The sequence below is a fragment of the Electrona antarctica genome, assembly GCF_951216825.1.
Source record: "Electrona antarctica genome assembly, chromosome: 8".
Taxonomy (NCBI): domain Eukaryota; kingdom Metazoa; phylum Chordata; class Actinopteri; order Myctophiformes; family Myctophidae; genus Electrona; species Electrona antarctica.
The window spans coordinates 1,304,080-1,317,430 of NC_136789.1; the positions used below are offsets into that span (position 1 = coordinate 1,304,080).

A 13,351-nucleotide genomic window follows, 5' to 3' on the forward strand; every position below is an offset into this window, starting at 1 on the left:
TGAAGTCAGATTCTCCATCTTAAAAGGCCCAATTTGCAGGTCCAAGTCATACATCTGCCCCAGTCTTACATTCTGTATATTTATTTGAAATAGAAACTCTGCTTGCATGCCTGCATGCCAGTAGTTATTTAAAAACATCTATATATTTAAACTTACACCATAATTTGTGTCAGTATGATACACCAACAAAATTAAAAGAATAACACTAATATCCCAATTTGTTTCTCAGAGATATACAGAGAGTAATAAAGCACTTCTACAGGCAGCAGCAAGCAGATACAGTATAATGGCAGACTATGGCGTTTGAGATGTTATGTTTTAAGCCTGAGTTATACGTGCTGAAAATAGACGATCTACAAGCTCACAACAGTGCGTGACACCGGTGTGCAACTAAGTGTAAAGTAGGCTTTACTGAATCAAAACAACATGGACTTGCATAGACATGATGCCAACACATTGATGTTGTGTAATAATTCATGGGGCATTTCATGTTTTGACATAATCTATGTTAATTTAACAATGATGTAAATATAATTGTTTTAAATGCCTTCTAAAGACTTCAGAGCACGCTAAGTCCAAGCTAAGTGGAACCTCAAGTGTTTATCTGAAACAAGGCTGACTCTTCAATTTATGTTTTGTTAACGTCATTCTCTGTTGATTACAGTACATGCTCTGCCCTTTGAAAGCCGCCCACCACTAAATAAATACCATTAGTAGTTAACATGAGAGTGACGTTAAAGTGTAAACATAAAGAATGTAGTAACCTGGAGATGATAGCCTACAGATACGACGATCCTACATTGTGTGGATACCATTCCAAAGCCAAATGCTTAAAGGCAACATCTGTCGAGCCATCGTTCTCCAGAATCCTTCCACTAATCTGGGTATAATTCTCTGGCTGATGGACGTGTTTGCTGATGTTGCCAGTGTGGAATGGAGTAGGGCTGAAATATTTTGCCCCAGGCTAGTGGAGCTGTTCAACACTGAACTCTAAGATAGTACATGAACTGGGGCTAATGAACAATATTTGTGAAAGCAGGTAATATCTTTGCTGTGTTAACACAATTTCCCTGCTTATGGGAAAAGGTGGTCTACATTAGTGAAAGCTAGGAAAAGAGGAATAAAACCAATTGTGACTTTTCCTTTGTACAAGATTAAGGTCGAAGTGATCTGCAGAAATTACCCCTATTGTGGTGGTGGAAAAAGCCAGTGCATTAATTTGTGCCAGCTTGGCATATCCCTTATTATATTATGTGCAACCAATATAATGGCTCTAGGGTATAATTATTGATGAGAAACCTGGTGGGCCTATAACAGGCCACTCAAGCCATTTTGGCTGTTGGTGGGTTTATAGAGCGCCGAAGTCCTGACGTCACTCGCTCATCCCCTGGTTCACGGAAGTAATTTCTCTATGGAGAATAACTTGGGGTCATCTTAAAATCATCTCATATAAGCATTGTAGTCCAAAAATAAACTCTGTCTCTGCGAAATTGTCGGGGAGGTGGCTCTGTGTCGTTTACGACCGTCAGTCACTCATATTTGATACCGTCTGTTTCTAGCGAAAATGTAACTAATTCAGCAGCAGTAACATTAGCTTTTTCTCTCAGTCAGTTAATTTTTCATATCAATATGAGTAAAACGGCTGGGATGACATGTTTATTTTTCAAACACAGTTCTTCAGCGATCTAAAATCCTCCTATGGGGATTACAATGCAAATAAAAAGTACATGAACCTGTGGACCTCTATACCGATATTGACGTCAGACTTCGGTACTCTATTGCAAACCAATTAAAGGTGGTGCAAGTGACATTTTTGTGTTCAATATATCTATACTCCCATGGTAAATATAGAATACCTCTTCTTTAGGTCGGGATAGCAATTTCATCCAATCAGGAAAGAGAACTCATTCACGATGCAGGATAAAGAAGTGCAATTGGAAGTGATGAAACAAATAAATGAGCTGACAAAATTGGAAGTGGAACAAAAGCTGCTAAATCATCTTTGTTGGGTTCTCTCTCCTGAGAGGATGCAATTTGTAACCCAGCTGAAAATGTATTGTCTGCTTACTAAAGAGATGGAGAGACGGGGACCACTCTTACTGAACACACATTAATGACTACTATTGGAATATAGAGCTTTGTTATAACAATACAGCACCTTCAAAATGGAATGGGCTTAGTTAACAGCTAGTTTCATCAGTTTTACAAATTTACTTAATTGTTTGCACTTTTAGGGCAAACAATTAACTCTCAAGTGTTAGATTAACACTCAGGATTGCTATAAACCTATAAATGAATGCTAGTACGTATGGATTTCAAGACCATCAGTGATTATGAGTCTGACCCCTCGCAGTCCATAGCATTGATTGTAATGACGACGGTCTAACAACTGAAGCTTGGTGTACAGCTGCATTGGCTGGTAACCAGAATGACCAGATATAATATAAAAAATATATATTTATATTTATAATATATAAATAAGGCCTAATGTCTTCAGTCGCTACAAATTGACCTGTGGATAGCGAGTCATCTTGGCATTAACAAGAAGTCGTAAAAATTCAGACAGTGCCTGTTCAAAACATAGGCTATATTATACATTATATCTGACCATTTTCCAAAGCATAGGCCTATATTTATTCTATTTTTTTGCTTAAAAAAAGAAGAAAAAAAAGTAATTTTGAGGTTTAGGTGCCCACTAGAACTGTATTCCTCTGGCTAGATAAGAATGTCAGCTAAACGCCTAAAAATGTCAAATGTAAATGTAATCGATTAGGCTCGTCTTTCTGTGTACGGCTCAGCACTAATAGCGCCCATACACGACTTTTGTTCGAAGCTGATTGCATCAACCAAGCAGCATTATTACATTAGTAAAAGGTGGGCTATTGAAGATGGATGCCTCATTAGACTATTATTGTGACATGCAGCTTGACGTTTTATAGATGCATGTAACGTTTACTCTGTGTCAGAAAACGGGACGCTCAAAAATGCAGCTCGCCGCTTGTCACATACAAGCTGCCCTCTGTGGTGGGGGTGCACACATGCAACACAGAGAACGTACTACTAGATGGCATGCAGGCCTAACATGTATGTATGTACACAGTAAAATCCTCAGTGTAAATTTACCCATCTGTAACTCTGGGCTACATTATCATACTATATATCAGAGTAACCAGACACAACAGTTTTAAACTAGAGTACTAGAGACTATACAGGAAACCAACGCACGTCACTCTACATCCAGCATGCACTACAGAAGACAGAGATAGAGTCTTAAAGAGAGTGACGGAAGAGGAAATGGACATACGGTAGAAACTGGCCATAACGTAGGTTTGACAGCGATCACCAGTAAAGTCATTTGGACACCTGATGGAAAGAAAAGCCACAAAGAGAGAGAGAGAGAGAGAGAGAGAGAGAGAGGGGGGGGGGGGGGGGGGGGGGTGAGAAAGAGAAGAGACAGAGAGAGCAAAAGTGGGTGGGGGTGTTGAGAGAGAGGAGAGAATATGTGCAGGAAATGGGGGAGACAGAGAGGGAGAGAGAGAGAGAGGCAGAGAAACACAGAATTAGATCAACAGCACAACAATGGACAGCAGAAGCAGAGTGTGCGTTCCCATGGTTGACACCATTGTGTAGTAGGTTGTGTGCAGAGCACAGCTCATTGCGTGCGTTGACCTGAGAAACAGAAAGACAAAAAGAGAAAGGCGAAAGAGAGTTTGGGGAGTGTGGGGGGTGGGGGGGGGTGTCAGTGGACGAAGTCCATTAGAGTTATTCCAGTGACAACACTGTCTTTTTGCCTCAGCTTCTGGTTGTCAGGTGAACATACTTTTGAAAGGTTTGGGCATGTACGACCGCAGCGGTTCGGTCTGTAAGCACCTTGGGCCGAAGTATCCATCCGGACATCTGGAGAGGGGAGTAAGAGAAGTGTTGTGAAGAAATAAAGAAGAAAAAAACAAACAAACAAACAAACATACAAGAAGTGAAGAAAAACAAAACAAACATACATGTACACAGTATAATTATGAATTTACTGGAATTACAAATGTGGTTGTAGACATTCTCTGAGGTTACAGGAAATTATGTAAATCAGGTGAGAGTAGGTAAACAAATTGGCAGGGTTAATAGGTCATTTCCAAGTACTTAAGAGTGACCATTGGGTTAATCTGCTTATAGTGTGAACCTGATGAGGTTGGACAAGAGCAGAGATGACAGAGAATACACAGTAAAACCCTCTGGGTTCATTTATCCATTTGTAACCAAAGGGCCATTCCCTTACTTGATCCATTCCTGTTGCATGAATTGACACTTTTTGTACAAGCATTAAGCAGTACCAGATTCAAGATCAGCAGGATTGAGGTGCAGGCTGGATAAAAGTGTTTCGCCCTTGGTTTTACTTTAAAGTATGTTTAAGGTGTGACAAAGTCTTTCTGATTCTGATTGGATCATCTCAGATCAATATGGACACATATTCATCTAATGACCACAACCCTTTCATCACCCCATTTCTACAATGTTTCCTCCACTAGTCTTCTCATCTGTTCTCAACTCTCTTCTAATAACTTCAGGATGTGTGGCTGGTCTGTTGGGGGGCAGGATTCACAAAAAGGACCTTGGGGCTGAAGGAGGCCCTTAAAGTTTCCTTGGTCCATACACACAAGCAATAGATAGTTGAATCTTGGCAATAGATCATACATTTCATTGTTTATTAAATATACTGTAGCGTCCAGTGTAAACGTCACTGGGTCCCCATCTTACCAGCAGCTCCCCTGTTTAGGGGTACCCACATTCCACTCTTTCACTCAGGACTATGATTTATGAGATTTACATAATGCCTCCCTGGAGTGTTATGTTATTCCATACAAAATTACTCACGGTGAGTGATGTGTTTAGCTGGGAAATACCACTACGAAGGTGAGGGGAAGCTTTCCAGAAAGTTTAGGGTTAATACGGTGCCCTAAATTATAAAAATATCAGATACGTACAATACAGTATCAGATATCAAGAATGGGTATTCAGACTTTCATGTCTCGTCATACGAAAACAAAGGTATTTTGTAATTGAACAATAGTAAATCCCAATGAGACATTTGAAAGTTAAACGGCACATGAGGCATGGAATGCAAGAATTTGTAATATAATACTATAAATTCCACCATTAACTTTTTTTGGTCAAGCCCCTTTCTAACATTGAGCATAACTTATGTTCGTGTGGGGCTCCGTAGGGAGGCCTTAGAGGGAGAGCTGAACTGAAACTTCCATGCTGGTGGGAGCTCCCAAAGCACTGGCCTGAATATATTTGTGTGTGTGGAGGGTTGCTGTCTTGCCTTGTGAAATTCCTTCTCTTTGAATCCCTTTGAATGATTAATGCTGATGGACTCAAGTTGAAAATAAAAATGATATAAAACTTCAAGCTATACCGGTACACGAAGTGATGAGTCCAGGGCTCAGGCGTGTATAGGAGGAGTGCTTTATTTGCTTAAAGAGGGAGTGCCACAATGTTTGTATTTTTCCTGTTTTTCATGTGTCTATGAGGTTACTTCATTAGACACCCTGGAGTCATTTTTATGTGCAATGGTGTATTAACTTTGTATATAGGGTTTCTTCCTGGAGGCTGAACCCTTGACAGTCAAATGGGCCAATGAAATAAACAGCAATATTCAATATTCAATATAAACATCAAACTATCAGCCCCTCCCCTAACCCCTCCCCCTTTATCATACAACTACAGCTGTGGGTGCGGCTTCAGTTCAGGTGGATCACCACCCATCACCACCCACCAGGCAAACCAGGCATACTTAATGAACTGGTGGGTGTGCCCACATAAAAACAACATTTTAAGAAATACTGTACACTTTTTTGAAAAGATTATACCTCCTTATATAACAATAAGACCTGATGATCATGTTTTAGGGTGGAAATAAATCACGGCACTCCATCTTTAAAAGAAAAACACCTTTTAGTTGAGCTCTACATATTCTGAGAGCAATCATTGCTAGAGTATTTGTTCAGTAACGGGAGTCTCCTCATCTCTCCAGCTCTTTAATAAACAGAAAACCACATGTTCAGGTGGGTTGCCAATTTCAGCCAATCAGGAGAGAGTACCCATGCTAATTTTGCTGGGGCAACCACGGAACCCCAAGGCCTCATGGGGTTTCCCAGACCCCACTTTTAGACCCAGTGCGCTATTGTAAAGTGAAGGAGCCCGGCTTGTCTGCAGGACTTGTTCAGTGAGAGCGTAATACCTGCTGAAGTCTGGCCTATATCGAATGAGATGGCTTGGGGGCAACAAATCCCTCCAGGCCTTCACTGCATTATCCAACTCCTCTGGACCCATGCCCCGGCCGTGAGTGAATTAGCTGCAGCAATTGAGTTATTGCTCTCTCCAATTTGTACACAGCTTATAGAAGGGCTGTTGCAGCCATGTCTTCATTGTTTGTTGAATGCTGTTCCTCAGGCCAGCTGAATGCACAAGGCCGGGCCAATGTATATAACTGCTCTATAGGGGCCACCAGCAGACACATGGAATATGATGACCCGTAATAAACCAGGGTATACAACAGTATGTCCAACAATAGCAAAACAACAAAAACACATGAGCTTGTGTGCTATGACAGTTCCATATAGCTGGATAATTTAAATAGTTATACAGCAACAACCAGTAGCCTAATACATTTTACATTTCCCTAAAATAGAATTCCTTCCCTGATTCAATATATTTATGTAAATTGACTCATGTTACTGTATCTCAAAAGAAATGTTCGGAGCTGAGAGCAGCTAGAGCTCTTTTTACATGTAACACACTTCTAGTTCCAAATCTCTTATCTACATCATTCAGGTTTTACAAAAAATACAAAATAAATGTCTAATTATTTTCTTTCATAATGTTTAAAGTGACATTTCCACTATAAAGGGGCTCTCTGCAGAGTGCACAACTCCACCAGGCTGGGTTGCCTAGGGCTGTGTAAATCATGGGTTGCAGCTGTCAGGACCTGAGGAAGCTGCAGGGTATGAATTGTGATTCTACAACATACCAACGGTTGAACAATTTGCATTTGTGGTGCCCCCTGTGGGCAGAAGTGAAAGCTCTGGTCCCCTCAACATGTGATTCCAATTTTGGGTTGAGTGGATGTTCATCCTCCCACTAAATTTGGAAACAGTATGGAAAATCAAAAACATGTTTGACAGTCATTGTCATGTGACTCCCAAGATCATGTGTATCTAATTTGTAGTAACAAGTGCTACAAATTAGATATGGGTCAAAGTAAAATCACCTTTGGCTTAATATCTGACTCAAATTTGATCGGACTATAAAATAGGCCTGACCCATAAACTTTGGAAACCAATTAAAGTTTGTATGATACATGTTTGTGACTCCAAAGATACTGTGTAGTGATTTGTGTGAGGTTTAGACAAAATCTGTAGGAGTAGCAGCAAAATGTGTTTTGAAGATAAGAAAGTATATTAATGATCCAAGGAAGGAAAAATTAGGGCAAAATGTAACCCTAACCTTAATCTGAACCCTAAACTCACAGAAATAATGCCTGAACCTAACCTCAAAACCCTGTCCGTCCTGGGCGAAACACCTGGGAAAGAGGTAATCCAGCACGCACACACAGGCAATCTGAATGTGTGCATCATGTGTGCGTTTGTTCATGCGTGTGTTCTTGTGATCTTGTGCATGACACAAATAAACACGCACACACGCACGGCGCACGCACACGCACACGCACACGCACACGCACACACACACACACACACACACACACACACACACACACACACACACACACACACACACACACACACACACACCTCTGTTTCATGACCCTTGGCATAAAACAATCTGTTGGATGTTGAGTCAGTTTACTGAAGGTTACTCATAATGCTGGTAAGTGAGGAACGGAACATTTCAATGTATGTGTGTGCGTGAATAGCCTACATTTAATGTTTTTACTCTATTGTGACACTCTTTCGACGTCACACTAAAAAGCATTGACGTTACATAAAAAATGTCTGGAAAAACATGATCCTGAGAAGTGGACATGCGTGGTTCTCCGCTGAGCACTAGAGATGTGGGGCCTGATCTTCTTTTTCCAAGGGCCTTGAATGTAAGCAGTGATTCTATTTACCTCATTGGGGGCCTCTAACAGGCATAAATATTTGCTCACCACTAAACCAGTGACTCATGACATTTTGAAAGGCCTTTAAATGGGGACGCTTCCTGTACACTAAACATGACTAAAAAGGATGAGCTCCGTCACCATCTCCTCCTCTCTTATCAGCATTAGGAATATCCACAAAAGGTGAGTGATGACACATTGTGGCCTCTTTTATTTGAGTATAAACACTGCTTTTAGCTGGAGGACCGGATAATCTGGGTGTGGAGCTAAGAGGGGGGGAAATCGTCATGAAATTAGCTTTCATTCAGATCCAGCCAGGAAACTTGAGCACTGTACACTTGCTGCACCCAGAGACATCATTTGGGGTCACAGAGGATGCAATTGCCACCACTTGTTGGCACCTCTGAACGTTGTTTTCTTTTGAAGATTAATCTGATTTTGGATAGGCGCTGAGTACATATCAATCCACCCGCATTGATCTAAACTGTATGTTACGTGAAACACATTTTCTTGTCTGCAATCACACGTTCATTAACCACTTTCTACTCCATACCCTCTCCTTTTTTCCCTGAAATGATGTGTCTGACTGCAGCTCAGTGGCATTCCTGGCCTCTGACAAAAACGGCAAAAAGTTTCACCATGTTGTGATGTGTGAAGACCTAGAATTGTAACAGAGGAGGTCACTCACTTGCAGGAGAGCTGATTTATACCGTGTATGAAGTAACAGTCGCCGCCATTCACACAGTAGGCCTTTTCTGTTTCATTGCATTTTCCGGCATGGCCTGAAAATGTCGTTGTGGTGGTTACTGGGGAAGACAGAGAGAGAAACAAAACACACACACATTAGGATGAGAGGGTTTATACACGTTCATCAAATTTAGGCAGGCATGTAAAGTAGAGTTTTTAGAGTATAATAATATATGGTACAGATATATATAATACTGTATGAATTCAAATTCAAGAACAATGTACCTAAGGATCACTTAGTAGTCATAGAAAAACCCTGTAGGATAAGATGAGTGCGTCACACTCAATTGTTATTGCTGGAGTACTTGACCCCCATGACATAACATGTTGCAATGATGACCCATGAAGCCTAGTTTTTGGAATCATCCTGATATCAAATACAAGACATCTTGATTTACAGTAGCAGTGGTACACAGAGTCGTAGTTTAACTAGCAAGGGAGAATCACTCATTTGTTTTTCATCAGCAGAATCCACCTGCGTCTTCATGAGTCTGCTCCCTTATATTATACACTTGTACACTCATGAGTCCTCTCAGTTTTCCATCCACAAATCTAATTGTGTCTCTCAGCAGTGTTGACACTATCTCAAGAAGTTCTATGAGCAAAGATAAATATTTCCCTGACATAGCGTAGGAGTTGTATACGCAATGACTCAGGTCCTTGGAATGGCCTAAAATGTCATGTAACTACACTTAATCCCCCAGACTGAATAGATATAATATGTTTGGGATGAAGCCTGCTTATCAGGAGGAAAACAGGGCAGTCTGAGGGAGGTGGAGTGCTGAGAGAGGAGCACAGTGGCAGGATTAGGCTGTAGAAAGGAGGAGATGGAGGATACTCCGACTCCATATAGGATTCATATTGAGAGGTGATTGATCGTAGCAGGATTAGGCTGTAGAAAGGAGGAGATGGAGGATACTCCGACTCCATATAGGATTCATATTGAGAGGTGATTGATCGTAGTCCGGTGCACCTGCAGCCAGCCTGCATATCAGCCTCTCTCCAGGGTGTGACAGCTCACTGGAGTGTATCCAAACATTCCCACACTCCGGGTCATTTAGTCGACTATTATATTACAATACACCAAGCACAGTGTCCCCAAACATTTAACAGTTTCCTTTGTGAATGAGAAGGTTGTGATGTCCACTACATCCATTACTTACACCCTATATTCTCAGTTGATCCCGGTCCCCCAGGGGTCTATACTCCCACCAGGGCTATTCCCTTTTTCCCCTCTGCATTCTGAAAGTCTCGCCTAAAAAATGGCCGATCTGCATGCTCACAACATGTTGTGACGCGATGTGTTGTGAGCTTGTAGATCTACTATTTTGACCTAACATTCACTCCAGAATAGGGCCGCTAGGGTTCATATTATGGTTACCAGCACCTCTGATGAAAGAAAAAAGAATTCAAGAGTATGATTATGGCTGAGCTCAAACAATAAAAGATAGAGCCTGGGGTAACTGTGGCTCAGGAGGTAAAGTCGCCGCTTGGGAAATGCCAGGCGATCGGTTCGATTCCCAGCCCCCATTGGCTTAGTGACAAAGGGCTATATCTTGCGCCACCCCTTACCCCTTAACCCTAAACTTATTTACCATTTTTTACTATTTTTAAAAAACCTTTTAATAGCCGAGTTCAAATAGCCGATCTACAAGCTCACAACGTGTCGATGTAGATCAGCTAGTTGAACTGTTTTAAAATGTTTTTCAAAATAGTAAAAAATGGCAAATAAGTTTTGGGATAAGGGGTAAGGGGTGGCACAAGATAGGGCCGAAGTGTCCTTGAGGAAGACATTGAACCCCTAACTGTTCCCGTTGAGCAGGTTGGTGCCTTACATGGCGTTCCCCGCCGTTGGTGTGTGGCTGAGCCTGTAACATAATGCACATTGCAGATTACTTTGGATCAAGGTGCTATAGCCTATTAATGCACCATTTACCATTCAGAGACTGATTGAATTAGCAGAACTATTAAGAGCTGTCAAATTATAATTACCTTTCTAATTTTAGTCCCTGAGCTACAATAAAGTAAACGTACAGTATTGATGAAAACATATTTAGGAAATTAGGATATTGGATATTTCTGTTCGATTAAAGTTATGGATTTATGAATTCCCTGACCTTGTTAAGTTGTCCTTAACAAGCCTGAACTGAACCGTTGAACTCTCTCAGAAATCTTATGGGTTTACCCATAAGTTCTAACAGAATGACAAACCTAGTTACAAACAAACCCTGTAAGACCCAGCAATGCTTTTTAGCAACAATTATATTTTATAAAGAAAGGAGTTTAAATAATTTGTTTTTCTGTTATTTTTTCACCTCTAAATCCTCATTGGGTCAATCTAAGCATAATACTTTGGTATTGTGCTTTTAGGAGGTATGATATGTCCTGACTGTTCATCTGTCAATGATGTTATCATCGTAGATGACAGTCAGATGTTTAAATTTACCAGTTGACCAGTTTGTGAAACATTTACAGCAGGCATATAGTACACAGAAGGGACGTACAATTTATAATTTAGGCGTTTAGCAGATGCTCTTACCAGAGCGATTTGAAGTGTGAGATTGGAATAAGCCGATTAAGCATGAACTTAGTCAATAAAGTAAATAGTCACATAAATAGAGTTGCAGAGAGAACAATGTAGTGCCACAAATAAAGGATGCCAGGTAAACAATAAATCTAAACAACAATATGCTATCCAAAATAACATTCTTAACAGTTTGTGGTCGAACAAAAGAGCCCTGGAAGCAGTTTTAGGTGTTGACATTCCCTTTGATTTTAAAACCATGTATCTTGCAGATCTGGAAGGACTTCAATTTGCAAAGCAGGATCAGTACTTAGAGGCAATTGGAAGCAACCAGGTGCTCAACGTGCACTGCAGGTACAGTAGATACAAAATATTTAAAGAAATAAATAGTAAAAAGGTGCTCCTGGGATCAATCAGGATAAGACATCTATAGACATCTACAGGATCAGTATTTACTGAGGGTATTGCTGGTGGCATCCATAAAAGCCTTAACAAAAATTGTCTTACAAATGTTATACCAACTATAAATTAATGGATTGATTTAATCTATAGTATATTTATTATGGAGAGAATTACATTCAGCTTTAGAGGTCAAATTGAAGTCTTCACGGACAACTGGTTTAGATGGATGTCTCACGTCTCTACCATAAGACCTGATTTTGTTTTAATTCAGTTAAATCTGTTAAATTAATATGGACTTTGTTCACCTGTTGAAGTGGATGCCCCTGTTCGAGGTACTTATGTATAGTGATCATCAATAGAGTAGAGAGGCAGATGTGTACTTGTGTGTATTTGTATGTATATTGTTTGTTTGTGTGTATTGCTGGGTGGGTGGGTGGGTGGCTGGGTGCGTCTGAGCACGAAAACAGCACGGTTGTTTTTCACCACCTGTGCGCAACCTAACACACACACAAACACACACGCACATATTAACTGTATATATGGTGATTTCAGGTGTGCCAGTATCGGTTCAGAAACTGTTGTTTCAGAACTGTCCACAACCCTCCTCTGAGACACAGACCAGATAGATAGAAACGGCACCATCTTAAATTGAGCATATGAAGATGGGTGAAGTAGTACTTTAATATATTGCTCAATTAAGGACAGATGGAAAGACCAAGTTTTGCCTTGGTCCTATTTTTGTAATGAGCCACATCAAAGATACCAGAAGGGAAACCAAGGCAAAAAACAATTGATGGCCACTAAAGTGGAATAATAGTTTTGAAAGTTATGCACATTAATAGAAACATGACTGATAATTCATGAAGACATATGATATATTAAGTTAACAAATGTAGATGCAAAACCTGAACTATATTTTGATAATTTGCAAGCTTTCCTGTGTCATTACTGTAAGAGGTGTTGTATAATAACAATGAATGTAAGACCCTTCCATTATAACCCCGCACAACTTGAATAGGACAAGTTTTGGATTCCCATCAAGACCTGTTGGTCACATCTATCTATCTATAGGTATCATTCTGGCTGACAGGGTCAAAGTCAAAGAAAAGTGCCATGCCTCTTTATCAGTGTCAAGAACATCTGTAGTTCTCATTCTGTGATTAAATGTTGTTGGTGTGCAAGACAGGTGCACAGAACGTCTGGAATTCAACAACTACTGCATTCTGGACACAGCTTGGGAGTTAACTTCAGACCCAAAACAGGAGCACCCAGGTTTTTATTTGGTTTTGTGTTGCTGGGCAGCTAACTGGTTGCAGGTGGGAGTGTCCTATTGTCAGTGGTGGAATTTAAAGTAACTAAACTAAGTACTCAAGTACTGTACAATGTTTAGGTAATTTTAGCCATTTTAGTCAGAATTTTGGGACATTTGTTACAAAACATACATTAACCACTTCAGCCCTATATACTTCAGCTATGTTGCAGATATATAACCTCATAACACATAGTGGCAACGCACGGGCGAGGCAGATGGCCGTCGGTCTGACAGAGCTTTGTCGCTCTATGTA

At 40.5% G+C, this 13,351-nt stretch overlaps 1 protein-coding gene across 5 annotated transcripts in view; it reads right to left on the reverse strand.

Moving 5' to 3' along the window:
* Window positions 1-13,351, reverse strand: part of nrg2a (neuregulin 2a) — a gene marked incomplete at its 5' end in the record, with an annotated part of 194,291 nt that overhangs the window by 14,253 nt on the left and 166,687 nt on the right. For all 5 annotated transcript variants that reach the window (XM_079508339.1, XM_079508340.1, XM_079508337.1 and 2 more), the window contains 2 exons: window positions 3,821-3,897; window positions 8,802-8,919. In XM_079508339.1, the coding sequence (XP_079364465.1) occupies window positions 3,821-3,897; window positions 8,802-8,919 (195 nt within the window). The remainder of the gene's footprint in view (window positions 1-3,820; window positions 3,898-8,801; window positions 8,920-13,351) is intronic.